We start from the raw sequence: 22,719 nt of genomic DNA on the forward strand, positions 1-22,719 counted from the left end.
TGAAATGTTAAGTCATTTAAGGGTTGTGAGCCAGGGATTAGCACAATTCAACTTACAACTTAAAAGGACCACTTTAACTACTGTGTGGAGAATAAATTGTAATGGAACAAGAGTAGAAGCAGGGAGACCAGTTAGGATGCTATTTAATTTCCCAGGAAATAAATGATGGTTCTAATTATTGTAGTAATTATGGAAACGTTGAATAATAATCAGATTCTAGAAATATTTTGATGGTAGTTTAGGTACTATTCTAACAAAAATAGAAGAATCAAGGCTATCACCAAGGTTTTGGGTTAATAACTGAGTGAATGGAATTTCTGTTTACTGAGATGGGAATTGCAAGAGATTAAGACATCGCATGGGTAGGTTAGGAGGGTGGGGAATTAAGAGGTTGATTGTGGACATGTTAGATTTGAATTGCCTGTTGCACCTTCAGGTACATGTTTGATGATTGTAAGTTTGTAGCTATTTACTCTTGTCAACCAGCTATTTGGATGATATACAAACCTAGAATGAAGGTAGAAATTGGGATTGGAAATATAAAATTAGGAGTTTTAATGTATGGGTGATATTAATGCCATGAGACTAGATAAGTTTACGTAGGGACTAAGTAATTATATTTTTCCATGATTTTTTTTAGAGGAAAGAAAATTTCTTATGAAATTCTGAATAAATTAAAGCTTATGTATTTCATTTCACTAACTAGCGCATTAAGTGTTCCAAGTTTAATACAGTAGTTAAGGGCATGGACTCTGAAGCCAGGCTACCTAGGTTTGAATCCTGGCTCTTCTGTTTCTGGCTTTGTGATTTAGGCCAAGATATGGAAACCTCTTTCTCCTCATCTGTAAATAAGGATAATAAAGCCGGTATAGGTTGTTATGAAAATTAATTGAAATAGTGCCATGACACATATAGTAAGCACTCAAAAAAGGACAAATTTCACCAACTTTTCACATAATGTAAATTTCCTAACTTGATTTAATGTTCCACCAAAGCAGGCTGTATTTCAGAAGCAGGAGAAAGTTTCTCACCTTGTAGTCTTCATTTCTAGACACATGAAATTGAGAATTGTTGATATTTTAAAGCCTTTCCCACTTTTTAATCAGTGTTTCAGCATCATATTCTTAGTCAGTTATCTTCCTGTTTAGGTCACAGTGCTGTCGATATTACCAAGGTGGCTAGAAGACACCGCATGTCTCCTTTTCCTCTAACATCAATGGACAAAGCTTTCATCACAGTCTTGGAGATGACTCCGGTGCTTGGGACAGAAATCATCAACTACCGAGGTACTGTTACATTTGCCTATTGCGGTTTTGTTTTTTCTGTTTGTTTGTTTTGGTGGGTTTTTTGTTTTTGTCTCTTTTCATTTTAGGGCCACAATCTTCTTCTTAGGCTTATGGGAGTTCCAGGCTAGGGATAGAATCAGAGCTTATAGCTGCTGGTCTATGCTACAGCCACAACAACGCCAGAAACAAGCCACATCTGCGACCTGCACCACAGCTCACAGAAACACCAGATCCTTAACCCATTGAGTGAGGCCAGGGATCAAACCTGCATCCTCATGGATACTAGTCAGATTCGTTTCTGCTGAGCCAAGACGGGAACTTCCAGAAAAAAATTTAATAATACTTTACATATTATAAAAATAAGTTAACCATCCCTGGCCTCTTGTAACATCAAGGTAGTTTCTCTTAACATCGGTCCTTAGAAAAATCTCACTCTGATGCCAACTCACATTTAAAAAGAAACTCCATCCTTTTAAGGAAAAAAAACAGAACTGGAAACGGCCATTTCTATTTCTCCTCTAGGAAAAAAATAAGGCTGTCAGATGGATTCTCTTTTCCCTTCATGTGCTTGTTTCCCCTTCATTTGTTCATCAAATCAGTTGTCACTCATAAGTAAGCAGACATTTTATGGATGATTAACTTCCTTGTCAAGTGTTTCCACCCATGATGATTAAAAATAATAGTTAAGTTTGCATTCAACCTTTGAGTTGGATCAAACTTGATTTTTAATGCAAAAGATAGTCATAATTAAACCTCCTAGGCATTTTCATTAGGTGCTTAGAAAATATCACCATTTATAGAAACATAATTCAATTTGCTTAACAAATATTTATTAAAAATTTACTAAATGCCAGATACTATGTTAATTCTTAGATATGCAAAGATGAAAAAAACAAAACCCCTGCCTCATGGATCTCACTGTATAGTACAGGAGAGAGACAGGTCAACAGTGTAGTACTTAACTCCTTTATTGGCTTTTTTGTAAGCTTGACTGCCTTTGTCACTTCCTTAGATATGAACTTCTTTAGAGTGTTTGCCTTTGGCCTTTTTCAGATCTTAACACATTCACTTCAGATAACCTCATGAATGCCAGTTGTTTCAAATACCACCTATGAAGTGATTTCTAAATCTGTATCTTTGCCCAGACATTGTATGAGCTCCGGACTTATACAACAGATATATACCTGCTGCTAGTAGATTTAACATGACCAATACTAAACTTACTTCTTTGCTTCTACAATACTCATTTCCTCTGCATCCTCTTGAATCCGTCCCTTGTTTGCCATTCCTACTGCTATCATTTTAATTTAGGTCTCTATTATCAACTTCCTGGATTATTGTAACAGACTTACCTTCCCCGTCTTCCCTTCTGTTTTCCAATTTGATACCAAAGCAATCTGTTTGAATGGCAAATTTAATGTTATTGTTCCTACATACAATTCGTCAGTATTCTTCTTCATAACTTCCAGATAAAATCCAAACTCCTTGATATGTCACAAAAGGCCCTTGGTAATCTAATTTCTTCCTACTTTTTTTAGTTTTTTTCTCTTAGTTCCTTCTCATCTGAACTTGCTTTTCCCTAAACTTGCCATGCAGTTTCTTACTTGTTATTATCTTTCCTCTAGGCCTTTGCCTATACTGTCATTTGCTTGGAACAGTTTTATCCTACTTCTCTGCCTGTCCGCTATGTATTTTTTTCCAACCTTATTAAGGCATAATTAACAAATTAAAATTGTATGTATTTAAAGTATATAACATGATGGTTTAATCATCATATACATCGTGAAATAATTACCATAAGCAAGCTAATTAATACATCCGTCCTTGTAGTTATTGTGTGTTGATGACACTTAAGATTTTCTCTCAGCATATTTCAGGTATACAATACAGCATTATTAACTATATAGTCACCATGCTGTACATTAGATCCCCAGAATTTATTCATCTTATAAGCGAAAGTTTGTACCCTTTGACGAACATTTCCCCATTCCCCCAGTACATGTTTTCTAAGATTAAACTTAAGAAGCTTGGGAGTTCCTATCATGGCTCAGCAGTAACGAACCTGACTAGTACTCATGAGGATGCAGGTTCGATTCCTGGCCTCCCTGGGTGGGTTAAGGATCAGCATTGCTGTGGCTGTGGTGTAGGCCAGCAGCCACAGCTCGATTTGACCCCTAGCCTGAATGTCCATGTGCCGTGGGTTCGGCCCTAAAAAGAGAAAAAAAAAAAAAAGAAGCAGCAGCTTGGGAGTTGCCTTCATGGCTCAGCAGTTAACAAACCTGACTAGGATCCATGAGGATGCAGGTTCAATCCCTGGCCACACTCAGTGGGTTAAGCTGTGATATAGGTCACAGACATGGTGTTGATGTGGCAGTGGCTGGCAGCTGTAGCTCCAATTCGACCCCTGGCCGAGGAACTTCCATATGTCCTGGGTGCGGTCCTAAACAAAAGCAAAAAACTAAAAAACAAAAAACAAACAAAAAAAACTTAAGAAGCTTTTCCTTCTTGAAGACATTCCTGATGTCCACTTCTCCCTTTCCCCAAATAGGTTAAGTATCCTTCATCCATGTCCCAATAGCACTTTTTTCATATGTTTTATAATAGAAATGATTGGCATATTTGATTACTCTGTTATAAATGCCCTAATAAATAACATGGGTATAAAAAGCAGAGTGATCTAAGTGTGAATCACTATAAATTGAATTGTCATGAGTCAAATATGGCCTATAATTCTCTTACTGAAAAAGGAGATTTCTTCCCAGAAAGAGGATTAGAAACTCATTCTCACTATTCTTTATACTTCTTCTACAGGTATGTTTGCATTTGAATGAGCAAACCTTCGTAATCATTTTGACTTCAGTCAGACACACCTCAAATTATTGAATTTCATTCATTAGTCACTAAGTAGAAAAAGTATGAGGGGTGAGGAGGACTGAAAGGCCTTCACAGTTCTCTGGAACCCCAAATAATTTGTCAGTGGTCCATAACCACTGAAACTGTGAGACAGTTTGCTACTGTAACATCTCTAAAATTATTTTTATATGTCTGTGAAGGTTCAACAATAATCCCAGAAAACTAAGAATAAATCATGTATGCAGAAGTGTTGGAAGTGATGCTCTCAAGGTCATAGACATAAGGTAACTGTCTGAAGGAATTTTACAGTGGAACATAGGAAATACTTATAATATTATAATAGGAAGGTAACTTGGAGATCAAGTTGTCTCTCTCACTTTAAAGACAAGGGAAATTAGGACCAAAGAGGTATAATAATGGTCTTAGAGTTAGATAGTTATGATTGAAAGCAGCTAGAACCTAGGATTCTTGACTCCTAGTCTGCTCTCCATTCCATTGCAGCACAATACATCTCAACTCAGTATGAAAATTATTCTTCTAAAACAAGTGCCTAGATGAGCATGTCTGTATAAAGTGTACTGTTTGTTTGTTTTAGTCTGTTTTGACTGCAGATGAATTTCCTGTTATCTCTGGTCTGTCCTTTAGCATATCTACTATTTTCAGCTCCTATCTGCAAGCAAGGCCTTTCAGGAGCAAGCACTCCACTGATTATAAATACTTTCCTTTGGTTTACTGGGAGAGGTATGTCAGTAGAAGATAATATTTGTAAAATTGCCATTTGTAGTTCATCTTCTTTGCTTATAAAATGCATGACATGAGTAAAATACAAATTCACATTTGATACAGTACTAGCTACTGTAAGGCAGATTAAAATATTTTAGAATCCTGTGTAATTCCCAATATCTTTCTGTTAACAATGGAAAAACTATGAGCTTTGAATAGAAAGGATTTCGCTTTCTTTTTTTTTTTTTATACTGCACAGCAAGGTGACCCAGTTACACATACATGTATACATTCTTTTTTCTCACATTATCATGCTCCATCGTAAGTGACTAGACATAGTTCCCAGTGCTGTATAGCAGGATCACATTGCTTATCCATTCCAAAGGCGATAGTTTGCGTCTATTAACCCCAAATTCCCAATATGCTTTCTTAGGAGCATTATTTTATAAGCTCTAGGCTTTTTTCCAAAGATTTCATGACCAAAGACTTTAGCATCTCTGACTTGGGATTTTTGTATTTCCACAAAAGACTTAAGCAGTTCTAGCCAAGGAATTTTAAATGTTGCTGAACTCAATTTAAAGCAGTGAATTGTCCCTTTTAGAATTTTATGCATAAAAGGAGGTATGAAATAGGAAGATTAGTCTACCTGGTTGTGACATACGGATCATTAAGCCAATGTTATAGGTCTTGTTCCTTTGTAAGTGAGTTAATTTTGCTCAATTATATAACTGTTAAAATAACTCCCCCACACAAGGGGGCTTCGTGAGTGCCTGAATAGCCATAATTTCTAGTTGAGAAGTTACTGCTGCCTGGCTCATTTTCTAAATCACCTGCCCAAAGTTTATTCAACACTAATACTTGGGCACCACCTATGGGCAAAGAAGAAGAGATGGTTTAGTGTCTATATAAGTATATGTATGAAGGAGAGCCTGTCCCATGTGATGAAATAATTTGCAGCACTACTGCATACTAAGTCCCCAAATAAATCGTCTGGTAAGATGTTAAATGAATCTAATATTGACTGCTTGGAAGAGCTCTCCATTGCGTAATCCCTGAACCCTACTGAGGGATATGGATGTAGTTGCTTGTTTAGTAAAGAGTTTATCTGACATTTTTTCCTTCAGTTCTCTTCTATTTGCTGCCAGCTAGGAGCCCTTGCCATTTTCCAATCAACTGCATATTTCTCTTCAATTCCTTTCCCTTGCCTTAGGCTTTTAGAAAAAGATTTGAGGTAATACACGTCTTTCTCTTTGAGATTAAAATTCTGTTGGTAAGTTAACTTGACGCCAACTCCAAAAGCAGAACTAATCCAGTAGGAATATAATTTACTCTAAAGACGGAAACCTCTATATTTAATGTGAGTCCAAAATTTAATCTGGCCAATTTTCTATTATTATATTTATATTGATAACCTTAAGTATAAAGCTGTTTTTTCTTTCCAGATAAAATGTTTTCTTTTCTTTCCAAGATATTTCAAAGACCAGATGGTATATGTGTGCTTCAAATATGACTTTTCTTGACTCTTCTAAATATAGTTACATGTTAAAGTGAAAGATATTGTCTTTTAAAAAAAACTCTTATTCTTGCCCTTTATTGAAATACAATTCACTTACCATAAAATTCACCCACTTTAAGTATACAGTTCAGAGGTTTTTAGTATATTCACAAATCTGTACAACCATTGCCACAGTCAGTTTTAGAACATATTCATCACCTCAAGAAGAATCCCCATTCCCTTTAGCTATCATCCTCCTCCTATCCCCTGAGCCTACCATTCAGCCTTAAGAAAACACTCGCCTACTTTATGTATCTATAGACTCACCTATTCTGGATATTTCATATGAAGTGATCATATAATATGTGGTCTTTTGTTACTGGCTTCTCCTATCTAGCATACTATTTTCAAGGTTCATGCATGTTGTAACATGTATCAGTATCTTGTTCCTTTTCTAAAAAGTTAATGGAGGAGTTCCTGTCATGGCTCAGTGTTAACGAATCCGACTAGGAACCATGAGGTTACGGGTTCGATCCCTGGCCTTGCTCAGTGGGTTAACGATCCAGCGTTGCCATGAGCTGTGGTGTAGGTTTCAGATGCGGCTCGGATCCCATGTTGCTGTGGCTCTGGCATAGGCCAACAGCTATAGCTCCGCTTAGACCCCTAGCCTAGGAACCTCCATATGCCGTGGGAGCAGCCCTAGAAAAGGCAAAAAGACAAACAAACAAACAAAAAGTTAATGGAGTAAAAAACATGTAACAAAATTTATCATCCTAACCATTATTAATTGTACTGTTCAGTGGCATTAAGTATATTCACGTTGTTGTACAAAACTTTTTCATAGTGAATATCTGGAACTTTGTTCGTTAAACAACTCCCTTTACCCTCCTCATCTCAGCTCCTGGTAACCACCATTCTCCTTTCTAAGAATTTGACTTAGCATAATGTCCTCAAGGTGTATCCTTGGGTTGCTTCTACCTCTTGGGTATTATGAACAGCACTACTATGAGCAGGGGTATGAAAATATCTCTTCAAGACCCTGCTTTCAATTTTTTTGGATATATACTCCAAAAGAAGTAAGATTAGATCATGTAGTAGTTCTATCTTTAATTTTTTTGATGAGACTTCTGTTTTCCATAGTGGTTGTACTATTCTGCAATCCCACCAACAAGTACCTAAGAGTTCATGTTTCCACATTCTCAACATTTGTGTTTTTCTGATTTTTTTTTTCTGTCTTTTTGTCTTTTTTTAGGGCCACACCTAAGGCATATGGAGGTTCCCAGTCTTGGGGTCTAATTGGAGCTGTAGCCACCGGCCTATACCACAGCCACAGCCACACTATCTGAGCTGCATCTGCGACCTACACCACAGCTCACGGCAACGCCAGATCGTTAACCCACAGAGCGAGGCCAGGGATCAAACCCACAACCTCATGGTTCCCAGTCAGATTCGTTTCCACTGTGCCACGACAGCAACTCCCTGATTTTTTTTGTTGTTGTTGTTATTAACCACTTATTGGCTATGAGGTGATATCTCATTGTGGGTTTGATTTGCATTTCTCTGATAATTAGTGATGTAGAACATCTTTTCATATGCTTCTTAGCTATTTATACATCATATTTGGAGAATTGTCTTTTCAAGTCCTTTCCTATTTAAAAAAAATTTTTTTAATTGATGTATAGGTAATTTACAATGTTGTGAGAGTTTCAAGTAGACAGAAAAGTGATTCAATTGTATACTTTTTTCTTTTTCAGATTCTTTTCCATTATAGGTTATTAAAAGATACTGACTATAGTTACCTGTGCTGTACAGTGTCCTTGTTGTTTACCTATTTTATATAGAAGTTTTAATATGTTAATCTCAAACTCCTAATTTACTATCCCCTTTGATAACTGTAAGTTTGTTTTCCATGTCTGAGTCTATTTCTGTCTCATCAATAAGTTCATTTGTATAGTTTCTTTTTGGTTCTACATATAAGTGATATATGATGGTGTCTTTAATTTACTTCACTTAATATCTCTAGGTCCATCTATGTTGCTTCAAATTTTTTATTTCATTCTCTTTCATGGCTGAGTAATATTATTTGTGTGTGTGTCTCCCTGTGTGTGTACATCTCTTCATCCATTCCTTTGTCAATGAATATTTAGGTTGCTTCCACGTCTTAGTTGTTGTAAATAGTGTTGCTATGAACATAGGGGTACGTGTATCTTTTTGAATTAGAGTCTTCTCTGGATATTATGCCCAGGAGTAGAATTGTAGGATCATATGGTAACTCCATTTTTAGTTTTTTAAACAACCTCCATAGTGTTCTCCACAGTTTCCATTCCCACCAACAGGGTAGGAGGTTTCCTTTTTCTCCACATCTTCTCCAGCATTTGTTGCTCGTAGACTTTTTTTTTTTTTTTTGGAGTCAGGTTTATTTTATTTTATTTTATTTCTGTCTTTTTGCTATTTCTTTGGGCCGCTCCCACGGCATATGGAGGTTCCCAGGCTAGGGGTTGAATCGGAGCTGTAGCCACCAGCCTACGCCGGAGCCACAGCAACTCGGGATCCGAGCCGCGTCTGCAACCTACACCACAGCTCACAGCAACGCCAGATCCTTAACCCACTGAGCAAGGGCAGGGACCGAACCCGCAACCTCATGGTTCCTAGTCGGATTCGTTAACCACTGCGCCACAACGGGAACTCCGCTCGTAGACTTTTTAATGATGGCTATTCTGATTAGTGTGAGGTGATACCTCATTGTATTTTTGAATTTCATTTCTCTAATAATTAGTAATATTGAGCATCTTTTCATGGGCCTATTGGCCATCCTTGTATCTTCTTTGGGGAAATGCCTATTTAGGTCTTCTGCCTGTTTGGGGATTGGGCTTTTTTTAATGTTAAGTTGTATGAGATTTTTGTGTATTTTGGAAATTTATCCTTTGTCAGTACCATCATTTGCAAATATTTTCTCCCAGTTCATTTTGTTTATGGTTTCCTTTGCTGTATAAAAGCTTGTACATTTAATTAGGTCCCATTTGTTGCCTGTTTTTGTTTTTGTTTTTGTTTTTTACTTTCATTACTTTAGGAGGTGAATCCAAAAAGATACTGCTGTGACGTATGTCAAAGAGTATTCTGTTTTCTTCTAAGAGTTTTATAGTATTCAGTCTTATATTGAGGTCTGTTATCCATTTTGTTTATTTTTGTATATGGTGTTAGTGTTCTACTTTCATTCTTTTATATGTTGCTGATCCAGTTTTCCTAGCACCACTTATTGAAGAGACTGTCTTTTTTTCTTTTTTTTTCTTTTTTTTTTTTTTTGTCTTTTTGCTATTTCTTTGGGCCGCTCCCACGGCATATGGAGGTTCCCAGGCTAGGGGTCGAATTGGAGCTGTAGCCACCGGCCTATGCCAGAGCCACAGCAACGCAGGATCCGAGCTGCGTCTGCAACCTACACCACAGCTCACAGCAACGCCGGATCGTTAACCCACTGAGCAAGGGCAGGGACCGAACCCGCAACCTCATGGTTCCTAGTCAGATTCGTTAACCACTGCACCACGACGGCAACTCCCCTGTCTTTTTTTCATTGTATAGTCTTGCCTCCTTTGTCATAGATTAATTGACCATAGGTGTGTGGGTTTATTTCTGGCTTTATATCCTGCTGCATTGATCTATGTGTCTGTTTTTGTGCCAGTACCATATTGTTTTGATTACTGTAGCTTTGTAGTAAAGTATAAAGTCAGGGATCCTGAATCTTCCAGCTCTGTTCTTCTTTCTCAAGATTGTTTTGGCTCTTTGGAGTCTTTTGTGTATTTCCATACAAATTTAAATTGCTTTTGTTATAATTCTGTGAAGAATACCATTGGTAATTTGATAAGAGTTGCACTGACTCTGTAGATTGCCTTGTGTAGTATGGTCATTTAAACAATTTTAATTCTTCCATTCCAAGAACATTGGTATATATTTCCATATGTTTGTGTCAACTTCAATTTCTTTCATCAGTATCATATAGTTTTTAGAGTATAGGTCTTTTGCCCTCTTATATAGGTTTATTCCTAGGTATTTTATTCTTTTTGATGCAGTGGTAAATGGGATTGTTTCCTTAGTTCTCTCTTTCTGATCTTCCATTGTTAGTGTATAGAAATGCAACATATTTCTTTATATTAATTTTGTATCCAACAATGTTACCAAAAAATTGATTAACTCTCATAGTTTTCTGGTAGCATCTTTAGAATTTTCTGAATAGCATCATGTCATCTGCAGACTGTGAAAACTTTACTACTTCTTTTCCAATCTGGGTCCCTTTTTCTTCACTGACTGCTGTGGCTAAGAACTTCCGAAACTATGTTAAATAAAAATGGAAAGAGTGGGTATCCTTGTCTTGTTCCTGATCTTAGAAGAAAGGCTTTCAACTTTTCACCATTGTATATGTTAGCTGTGGGTTTAGCCTTTATTATGTTGAGATAGGTTCCCTCTGTTGCCCACTTTCTGGAGAGTTTGTATCATAAATGGTGGTTGTGGGCTCAGGGAAACTTTAGCCAGACTGTCCACTGGTGAGTGGGACTGTATCCCCACCCAGTTCATTGAATTGGCCTGAGCTGTCCCACCACTGGAGCCTACAAGCTGTTGGGTGCAGCCAGGTCTTGGTGCCAAAATGTCAACCTCTAGAAGCACTCGCACGGATGAATGATCCCAAGGATGTCTTCCATAAGTGTCAAAGTCCCCAGGGTGAACTGCAACTGCCCCCCACCTCCCAAGGAGACCATCCAAGACCAGCAGGTAGGTCGGACCTAGGCTTCTAACAAATTAATGCTTTTGCTTTTAATCCTTGCGCTCATGATATTTTTTTGTGTGTGCACCCTTTAAGAATGCAGTCTCTCTTTCCCCTGATCCTATGGATCTCCTGCCATCAAGCCCTGCTAGCCTTCAAAGCCAAGTGCTTGGGGGCTCCTCTTCCTAATGCTTTTCCTCCTTTTAATTGGTTATCTTTTTTCGTTATTTGTTTTGAAGCTGTAGGAGTTATTTATATATTCAGAATACTAACCTGTTATCAAACACATGATTTGCAAATATTTCTCTCATTTTGAAGATTGCCTTTTCATTCTATTAATTATGTCCTTTGATGCATAAAAGTTTTTAAGTTTGATATTATCCCTTGTGTCTATTTTTGCTTTAATTGCCTGTGCTTTTGGTTTCATACTCAAGAAATTATTGCCAAATCCAATGTCATGAAGCCTCTCCTCAGTGTTTTCTTCCAAGAGTTTTGCAGTTGCAGGTTTTATGTTAGGTCTTTAATCCATTTTGAGTTAAATTCTGTATATGGCGGAAGACAAGAGTCTAACTTCATTCTTTAGAAATTAATTATCCAGTTTCCCAACACAATTTGTTGAAAAAGCTGTCCTTTCCCCATTGAGTGGTCCTGACACTCTTATCAGAGGTCATTTGACCATATATGCGAGTGCTTATTTCTGAGCTCTGTATTCTATTCCATTTGTATTAGACAGAGTTCTCCAGAGAAACAGAACAAACAATTCATAAAGGAAGATATTTATTGTGAAGAATTGGCTCACATGATTATGGAGGCTGATAACTCACCTGCCACTTGCAAGCTGGAGACCTAGGAAAGCTGGTGTTATAATTCCAATCCAAGTCCGCAGGCCTGCAAACCAAGGGAGTAATGGTATAAAGCCCATCCTAGGGCAGAAGAATTCCAATATCCAAGATCAAATAGGCAGGCAAGAAGCAAATGGGGCAAATTTTTCCTCTATCTTTTGTTCTATTCAGATGCCCAATGGATAGGACGATTCCACCCACAGTGGGGACAGTAGTATACTTTATTGATTCCACCAGTTCAAATGCTAATCCCTTCTGGGAAACCTCTCACAAATATACGCAGAAATAATGTTTAATATGAGTATCTCATGGTCAGTCAAAATGACACATAAAACTGGAGTTCCCGTCGTGGCGCAGTGGTTAACGAATCCGACTAGGAACCATGAGGTTGCAGGTTCGGTCCCTGCCCTTGCTCAGTGGGTTAACGATCCGGCGTTGCCATGAGCTGTGGTGTAGGTTGCAGATGCAGCTAGGATCCCGCGTTGCTGTGGCTCTGGCATAGGCTGGTGGCTACAGCTCCAATTCAACCCCTAGCCTGGGAACCTCCATATGCCGCGGGAGCGGCCCAAAGAAATAGCAAAAAGACAAAAAAAAAAAAAAAGACACGTAAAACTGTCACGCCATTGTTCTGTTTTCCTGTCTTTATGCCAGTGCCATCTGTTTTGATTACTGCAGCTTTGTAATATGTTGTGAAATCAGGAAGTGTCTTACAACTTTGCTTTTTTCAGAATTGGTTTGGCTGCTCAGGGTCTCTTGAAATTCCATATGAATTTTAGGATGAATTTTTGTATTTCTGCAAAAAAAAATGTCATTTGCTTGTTGATTGAGATTACATTGAATCTATAGGTGGCTTTGGGTGGTAAGGGCATGAAGAATATTATGTCTTTAAATCCATGAACAAAGGATGTCTTTCCACTTATTTGTGTCTCCTTTAATTTCTTTCAGCAATGTTTTATAGCCTCCATTAGTATCATACTCCTTTTTTATGGCCAAGTAATATTTCATTTTATGTGTATACCACATTTTATTTCACTTAGAGGAGAGGAGACTGAGTGGGGAATAATGAGAATAGAAGTTAGAAGACGTGTTTCTCTATTTTATGTATTCCTTGGGTGACGTTTGTTCTGTGTGATTGATATGACCTTTTTCTCTATTTACCTGACATTTCCCTCCTTAGTCTTAATCATTAATGTACTTATTCATTGACTCAGTCATTCAAAAAACATTTATTCGGTGCCTTTTAAGTACCAAACTCTGTGCTTGGTACTGGAGATACAATGATGAGTAAGATATGCCATGGCAACAGGGAATTCACAACCTGATGGAGAAGTCAAGATAGTTTCACGAACAATCATAATGTAATGTGAAAAATATACAACAGATGGAAACAAATGTTTTACATTATAAAAACTAAGTACAATATCTCCAAACCAGTTTATATCTTGTCACTAAGCAAGTTCCTAAAAAGTAGAATCTCATTATCTCTGAAGTGGCTTAAGCACTGCTGGGAGGTTAACTTGAGGTCATTACTCTGCTTGAAAATCCTTCATTGGATTCCCTTTTTCACAAGATAAAGTTCTGCTTCTGTTATCTAAAATACCCCCCCACCTCAACTTGCTTCTTATTTATCCTTTAGAACTCAGCTTAGATGTCATCTCATCTAGGAAGATTTTCTTGATGTTCCATACATTCTTATTTAGGCGGGGTTTTTTTTCTGTATGCCTCCCATATATCCTGACATATATCTGTCACTGCCTGTACATACCATCTTGTAATCATTTCTTTATTTTTCCATATTCTCCTTTATATGTACTGACTACATATGAATTCCTTGAAGAAACCAGCCAGGCCGTTCTTACTAGTATTTTTGTCCCCAGTGTCAAGCATATAGTAGATTTCTAGTGTTTGATGAATGAATAAATAAATCAGTCAGTGAACTAATTTGTCTTGGTTAGAGACAGAAAACCAAAGACATGGTTTGACATCTAAGCTGAAACTCGAAGGATGCCTAAGGTTCACTGGAAGGAGAAAAGATGAAATAAAAAAGGCATTCCTGTCCAAGGCAACATTATCTGCAGAGGCGCAGAAATAAGAAAAAGCCCACCATGTTTAATATGTGATAAATCATTCTTTGTATCAGAAACTAGGCACTTGTCAGAAATAAAGCTCAATCTCAGTATAAACATTTTCCATATTATGCTAGGCAAGTCTTATGCTACCATTGCAGAATTCTTAGAATAGGATCTGTGTTTTATTTTGTAGCCTAATGAAGATTGGGTAGCTCGTGGCATTTAAACAACTCACTTATAGGATATGGGGGAAAGGGAAACCTTGTACACTGTTGGCAGGAATATAAATTGATGCCACCACTGTGGAAAATAGTATGGAGGTTTCTCAAAAAAACAAAAATAGAACTACCATATGACCCAGCAATTCCACTTGGGCATATATCTGAAAAAAACAAAAATACTATTTAGAAGGATACTTGTGCCCCTAATGCTCATGGAATCATTCTTTACAACTGCCAAGATAAGGAAGCAACCTAAATCTCCTTCAACAGATGAATGGATAAAGAAGATGTAATAAACACATACACACAGACAGTGGAATACTAATTAGCCATGAAAAGAATGAAATTTTGCCATTTGCAGCAACACAGACTTGAAGAGCATTATGCTAAGTGAAACAAGTCAGAGAAAGACAAATATTGTATGATATCACTTATATGTGGAATCTAAAAACATATAACAAACAAGAATCAGATGTAGAGAACAAGCTAGAGGATACCAGTAGGGAGAGGGGAAATACAGTGCTAGAGGAGTAAGAGGTGCAACCTATTAGCTATCAAATAACCTATAAGTGTATATTGTACAACATGAGAAATATAGCCAATATTTTATAATAACTATAAATGGAGTATAACCTTAAAATTGTGAACCACTGTATTGTACACTTGTAACTTTATAAATTTACAGCAAGTATACTTCAGTTAATAAATTAATTAACTTGTTTATTCTTTGTCCTATGTCCATCTTCTCAGTTCAGAGCTATTATTTGAGCTTCCTAGATTCAAGGGCTTTTTTTTTTTTTTTTTTTGTCTTTGTACCATCTCTTGGGCCGCTCCTGCGGCATATGGAGGTTCCCAGGCTAGCAGTCGAATCAGAGCTGTAGCCGCCAGCCTACACCAGAGCCACAGCAACGTGGGATCCAAGCCACGTCTGCAACCTACACCACAGCTCACGGCAACACCAGATCCTCAACCCACTGAGCAAGGCCAGGGATTGAACCCGCAACCTCATCGTTCCTAGTCAGATTCATTAACCACTGAGCCACAATGGGAACTCCTCGAGGGCTATTTTTAAGTGTTTATGTGTATGGTAGGGTGGGGGAAGGGGAGACAATTATTATTGGAAAATTAGAGAACAATTTTTTGAGTTTCCAGAATCTAATTTTATCAAATCATGATTGAGTAGACTCTATACATTAGGAACCCTCCAGAATGGAATTGCACAATAAGATATATGAGTAATTCAGTCATTAAAGTCAGCCAGTACTCTTTTCTCTAAGTTGGCTATCAATGAGACCTTAGTCAACTTATGTTAAGCTGCTACCATATCTACAACTGTCAGTATCAACAGTCTTTCAAACTTATCATACTAAATGTTCAACCTCATTCTTCCTGGAATATAGGAATGAAAAGAGCCATGATGAGCATGTATCACTTCTTGGGCTACTGGCAGGGACTTAGGGAGAAAAAAATAACATGTGCTAACAATGGATGCCAGCAATTCTATGTAGGTTTTAGTGGTGGTGGTAACATATACATAAAATAAGATTTACCATTTTAATCATGTTTAACTGTACAGTTCAGTCACATTAAATATGTTTATATTGTTCTGCAACTATCACCACCATCCATCTCCAAAACTTAAATCCCCAAACTGAGACTTAATACTAATTAAGCAGTAACTCCCTATTTCTTCTTCTCCCCCACCGATGACAACCACCATTGTACTTTCTGATGCTATGATTTTGATTTTGAATATTCTAATTACCTCATATAAGTGAAATCATATAATATCTGTCCTTTTGTGACTGGCTTATTTCACTTATTTCATAATGTCTTCAAATTTCATCCATATTATAGCATGTCAGAATTTCCTCCCTTTCTAAAGCTGAATAATATTCATATATAGATTCATGTGTTATTTATACATTATATAGAATAATATTCATATATAATATATATTTGTGCATGTGTGTGTGTGTGTGTGTGTGTGTGTGTGTGTGTGTATACACACCACATTGTGTTTATTCACCCCTCATTAGACATATGGACACTTGGGTTACTTCCACTTTTTGACTATTGTGAATAGTGCTACTGTCAGCATGTATGTATCTGTTCAAGTCTCTGCTGTTAATTTTTTGGATATATATACCTATAAATGGAATTGCTGGATTATATAGTAATTCTATGTTTAATTTTTGCGGAATTGCCTTGTAGCTTTTTTAAATGTCAGGGAAATAAAGGGATAACAATACATAGAGGGTATGTAGCTATTGTTATTGTAGTAATGATTGAAGTTGTAAGATCTAAATTTCAGTCCTGCCTTAGCCGCCTATAAAATATATGATATGACCTTGGATAAGTGATTTACGTTTAAACTTCTCTTTATTTATCCATAAATAGAATATAATAATGCTTTACTAGATTTTTATGAGGATTAAATGAGATTATATATGTGATATTCCTTAGAAATTTATGAAATGCAATGTAAATACTATATAAACATTTCTTAAACTAACTAGACCAGCTGCCAGAAAAACTCAGCCCTGGTGCTACCTTTGATTATTAACCGCTATTACTGAGCTTTTCCAAATCCCAGCAAAGTTATTCTCTTAGTATCTAAGCTGATATAGCATTTACATTTTCATTCACCACCCCAGATCAGAATAGTTTAGATAAGGAGCTATCCCAGGAGGCTTATTGTGATCCTGGGCAGATGCCATGGGGCTCACTACCAGAGACTCCTTATAGCTTCAGGTTCATTTGGGAGTTAATGTTGTCTATGTGAATATGAACCAGACCCTCTTGTCCCTATTTTACATAATATTGCCCATAGCTCTGGGATAGCTCCAGAGCAGTTTCAACCTTCTGGGAGTACCTGCAGCTAGAATATGCTAAGAAGTTCTCCCTTCCAATTCAACTGTTACTCTCCTAAAAGAGAAGAGTCAATATCACTGTCACTGCAGATCAGAATACAAAACTGAAAATCTGTCAGTACTTACTTCTAGTCCTAGGTGGAAACCAGAGGTCCTACATGGCCAAGAAGGACAAAGCTAAAAACAAACAACAAACAAGCAAAAAGACTTACCCATCCAGCTCTGGAAACAATGGGATTTTCTAAATCTATACAAAAATTATATGTAAATAAAATTCTATATTACTTATAGTATTTGGATTTCATTTTTTTTATTTGTTGTCTTTTTGTCTTTTTAGGGCCACACCTGTGGCATATGGAGATTCCCAGGCTAGGGGTCTAATTGGAGCTACAGCTGCTGGCCTATGCCACAGCCACAGCCACACCAGATCCAAGCCACATCTGCGACCTACACCACAGCTCACAGCAACACTGGATCCTTAATCCACTGAGCAAGGTCAGATTCGCTTCTGCTGTGCCACAACAGGAACTCCCCAGTATTTGGATTTTATAGCTTGATTTTTTTTCCCTCCTCTTCTTCCTCCTCTACTAATTTATTATTCTATTGCTTCTTTAAAATAACAACAACAATAACAGTAATAATAAAGACAGATTCTGACTAGAGGATTTAAGGACTTGGTCATGACTCTTGAAACTTTAACTCTTGTTGGCACTAGATCAAACTTCTGAGCTTTAGCCAGATGTGACTGTCATCCAGAGTGGATGAATAGTGGTTTGAATAATCACTTCACTGTCATCCAGAGTGGATGAATAGTGGTTTGAATAATCACTTTAGTAAGCTACTGGCACTCTTCTTATAGTCACTAAATTTTTTTAGGTTTTAACCTAAAACCATATTTTGGCTAAAATTAAATAGCATGATGAGGAAGCTCTTTCCTTTTTTTTTTTTTAACAATAATTTTTTTCACTTCTAAAGGAAAAAAAATTATTGTGAAAATTGTATGTGATCATTGTATAAAACTTGAAAATTTTCAAAAAAGTATAGCAAAGAGTATAAAAATATACGTAATTGTAATATACCACAAAAAACAAATGCTTTATATTTTCATGTATGCCTTTCCCAACTTTTTCTATTGATCTATACACATATGCCTTAGCATAGTTAAGATTATACACCACATGTACAGTTCTGCATGTTTTTAAAATGTCATAAGAATTTTCCTGTGTCAATGAATATTTTTCGAAAATATTACTTTAGGGGAGTTCCCGGTGTGGCGCAGTGGTTAACGAATCTGACTAGGAACCATGAGGTTGCGGGTTCGGTCCCTGCCCTTGCTCAGTGGGTTAAGGATCTGGCGTTGCCGTGAGCTGTGGTGTAGGTTTCAGATGCGGCTCGGATCCCGCGTTGCTGTGGCTCTGGCGTAGGCCAATGGCTACAGCTCCGATTCGACCCTTAGCCTGGGAACCTCCACATGCCGCGGGAAATAGCAAAAAAAAAAATATATATATATATATATTACTTTAAGTTGTATTTTGTCATGAAGATTGGTAGTTGTCTGTTTACATTTATATATTATTAGTCTTTTGATTTCTTTACATTTCTCAGTAATATAAGCAACTCTGAAATAAAAATGTACATAAAGAGTTATGTGGGAGTTCCCAGTGTGACACAGTGGATTAATAACCTGACTGCAGCAGCTCAGGTCACTGTGGAGGTGTAGGTTCAATCCCCGGCCCAGGGCATTGAGTTAAAGGATATGGTGTTGCACAGCTGCCACATAGGTTGCAGCTGCAGGTCAGATTCAATCCCCAGCCCAGGAATTTTCATATACATGTGACCATTAAAAAAAAAAAAAGATTTATCTATTAAGATAGACTTCTAGAAGTGAAATTACTGGGTCAGTGACTGTGACTGTTTCAGAATTTACTTTTTTTTTTTTTGCTTTTTTTGCTTTTTAGGGCCACAACCACAGCTTATGGAATTTCCCAGGCTAGGGCTCAAATTGGAGCTACAGCTGCTGGCCACAGCAACATCAGATCCAAGCCGCATCTGCACCTACACCACAGCTCATGACAATACCAGATCCTTAACCCACTGAGCAAGGCCAGGAATTGAACCCACAACCTTATGGTTCCTAGTTGGATTCATTGCTGCTGCACCACGATGGGAACTCCATCAGAATTTACTTTTAAAGAAAATCATCTTTAGGTTGTCATGTTTGGGTTCATCATCTTTGAGTTGTTAATGACACATCAATTTGACTACATCTTTGATGACTGTGTAGCTACTCATATTCAAATAATCCTTGCAAGCATTGCCATTAATTGACTGAATCTAATCTTTCATTTTAGACACTCGGATGCATCCCTTCCTTCTGCTTCCTATTCCTTGGGGCAGAAATCAGGAAATTTGACTGAGCCCTTATGCAAGCCTTGTCAGACAAGTAAATATGTCCATCTTGTTTAGGATTGTCTTTTTAACCCATTGCACTCAATATCCATGTTTTCCTTCTTTTCTCTTACAGATGGAATGGGGAGAGTCCTTGCTCAAGATGTGTATGCGAAAGACAACCTACCCCCGTTCCCAGCATCAGTAAAAGATGGTTATGCTGTTCGAGGTAAATATTTTTAATTTTTGCATATCAACTTACATTGTATTTTTTTTTCCAGATTTTTGGCTCAGCCCAGACACCTAATGACTATTACATCTCTTTCCCCCTTGGCTGTCAAAATAATTTCATTCACAGATAACAGTGTTAACCTATAACCTGTATATTTTCCGGAATAATCTTGATTAAAAAACTTTTCAGTGTAAGTGCTATGGTTATTTTAAATTCTTAAAAATAAATATGTAGAGATTGATAAAAACACTGTACCATAATTCTCTCAGCCTCTGCATATACCAGACAGCAGACAGTCTTGTTCTGGAAGTTTTCCAGTGGAAAAATTCTATATGGTCCAAGAAAGAAGAGCAGATTCCCAATAATCAGGGATCAAGTGTGGAGGTTTTTTCCTCCTGCTTTAAACTCAAGCATCACTAAGGGCTTCATAGAAAGCAAGCATGAGAAAAACCTCTGATTCCCTAGAAGATTCCACAATTCAAAGCTCTGACACCCAGATGGTACCAGCTGCTCATGCCTTCAGAGTTGCCTGAGGTTGCATAAAGCTCAAAAGCCTGTATTAAATAGCATTTGCCTGCCTAAAGTCCAATCTAAGAACCCAAAATGAAAATGCAACTGAATTGCATGGAAACTATTATTGGTTATTAACTCAAGGCTAACATCATTGAAGAAATGTCTGAAAATGTTTCCCAATTTATCAGAGCTGTTAAGAAGGCCAGTTCCTTTTTAACAGTTATTTATGGAGTCCCTTTCTTGATTTTTTTGGTTTTGGATTGTTTTTCACTCTATCTAGTCATTAAAATAATTTCCTCTTTCTTATAATTAAATAGAGTCATGAATCCCCTCCATATTCTGTCACCATCTCTTAGCAGCATCTTTCTGTATTGGAGGCAGTAAGACAGAAGGTTAAGGTTATGGACTTTGAGCAAAGTAAGAGTGATCTAATTCAAGTACCACTTCCATCTATGTTACTTTGAGCAAATCACTTAAACTTTTTGACCCCTGGTTTTCTCATCTATAAAATGGCAGTAATTATCACACTGCTTACCTCAATAGGTTATTGTGATGATTAACTGAGACTGTAGAACGCCTTAAAGTACTTGGCACCAAAAAAAGGGCTCAATAATTTTTTAATGTTTAATAATAGTAACTATAATCGTTATTTATTAACACATTTATTTAGACCATCTCTGAAAAGAGGATAACATTTATCTGAACAGTTATTGTCATAAAATAGTGGAGAGATTAATTCCTACTTGTATATTCTTTCTCAGGAAACTTCTTTAAATGCACCTCATTCAGCTTGATCTCACTAAGTTAGAGTATTTCTGAAAACATAAATGAATCCCCAATGCCTCCTAGTTTTCTCTTCCAATTCATTTCTTCTAGTGTTTATTTTAATGAATATTGTCCAGAAAGAATATTATTTTAGTCTTGACTCTTGTTTCTTATTCCCTCCAAAGTGTAAATTCTATTTGAACTTATAATTGGTAGCCATATAGAATTACTGTGAAATGATAAAGAATCCTTATTTCCAGAGTAGAAAAAACAACTATAGCAGATGAAACAGCAAAGGGACAAGAATGCCTATTTTTTACATTCTTGGTAATATAAAGTAGGAGAAAATGAAAAAATAAATTTTCGGAGGTGAATTATTCTGAAACAAAATGTTGTTCTGTGATTTTTACATGAGGTAGCATCAGCTCAAGAAAAAGAAACTGTTGCCCTTAGCTTTTCTAGCTAACTCACATGAGCCATTAAAGAGCCTTTCTGCAACTGTAGACTCCACCAAAGAAATGTATATATAAAGTTACCATTCAGTGTGTCATATTCTTTTGTTTTAGAGTGGTAGTGTTTTTAGTTCTCTCCCCACCCCCCTCTCTCTCTCACACACACACACACACACACAAACACGCACACATTTAAAATGACATCTGGCAGTATAAAAGTTTCAACAATTATTCTACCATCAAGCTAATTCACATAATTTCTTTCCCATGAAGTTTACTAGTTCTCGAAGATATAGAGCATTTAACAGAGCCATAACACATAACAGATAACCATCATGGATATGGTTAGGTTTTAAAGTGGGAATGGTTATTTAATTACAGTCAACATCATAATTAAGGCAGCAAAAGTCATCAATGAACAAAAAGGCATGGTCTTAGTCTTTCCTGTGTTATAATACCACCAGGGCAGTGTTTTGATAAAGAATATCCTTGAGGCTGTTGTAGTTCTCTACCACTCTTCCTATACCTTCTTCTCTCTGCTCTGTCCTCCTTTAATCCCATTCCTTTCTCCCCACTCCCTTTATTTTCCCTTTTTTTCTTCTCCTCTGCCTCTGCCTTAGGCTTTCCAGTAGTAACCAGTGCACCTGTGAGCATTGCTAACCCTCTAGGTGTAAGGAGGTTGCTAACTTGCTCTGGATCACTAAGCATTAGCCAGTATCCTTCAGAAACACGTGAGATAAAATTCCAAACCACCTGGAGATCACTTGCTTTCAGGTGAGTCGAAAAACCAAGACAGTGAAAAATAGCCAAGGAAATAAGAAGTAGGAATAGATTTTTTATTAAAAAAAAAAAAAAGTAGAAAGAAGACAGGAATCAAGTGATGAGAATATAAATAATAGGAAGACCCTGTAAACTCGTAAACCTAAAATTGCATTCAGAAGGGAGTGAATTTGAAAGATAAAAGCAGAGAAAAGAAAATGAAAGTAGCATATTACCAGTGAGAAGCAATACAGCAGTTTTATCCCTATTTTTAGAAGAGTTATTTCTCTCTTCACACTGATTAAGCTAATCATCTTCTTGACGCATTCACACACCCCTGTAGAGACGTGGGTGCCCATTGTCTCACAGTTGCTTCTTAGATGTTAATAAAGGCAAAACTATCTCAGAATACCAAGTTCACATTCTTGAAAATGTTCAATTTAAAAGGCTTATCACTTTAGGATTAGTTTGGGGATCATTTTAGAAGAAAGAAAA

The 22,719-nt window shown here is 37.0% G+C and overlaps 1 protein-coding gene across 5 annotated transcripts in view; it reads left to right on the forward strand.

Moving 5' to 3' along the window:
• GPHN (gephyrin) overlaps positions 1 to 22,719 on the forward strand; it is a 554,831-nt gene that overhangs the window by 437,171 nt on the left and 94,941 nt on the right. For all 5 annotated transcript variants that reach the window (XM_047797834.1, XM_047797836.1, XM_047797835.1 and 2 more), the window contains 2 exons: positions 1,149 to 1,286; positions 19,640 to 19,732. In XM_047797834.1, the coding sequence (XP_047653790.1) occupies positions 1,149 to 1,286; positions 19,640 to 19,732 (231 nt within the window). The remainder of the gene's footprint in view (positions 1 to 1,148; positions 1,287 to 19,639; positions 19,733 to 22,719) is intronic.

This window comes from Phacochoerus africanus, chromosome 9, assembly GCF_016906955.1.
Source record: "Phacochoerus africanus isolate WHEZ1 chromosome 9, ROS_Pafr_v1, whole genome shotgun sequence".
Classification (NCBI taxonomy): Eukaryota; Metazoa; Chordata; class Mammalia; order Artiodactyla; family Suidae; genus Phacochoerus; species Phacochoerus africanus.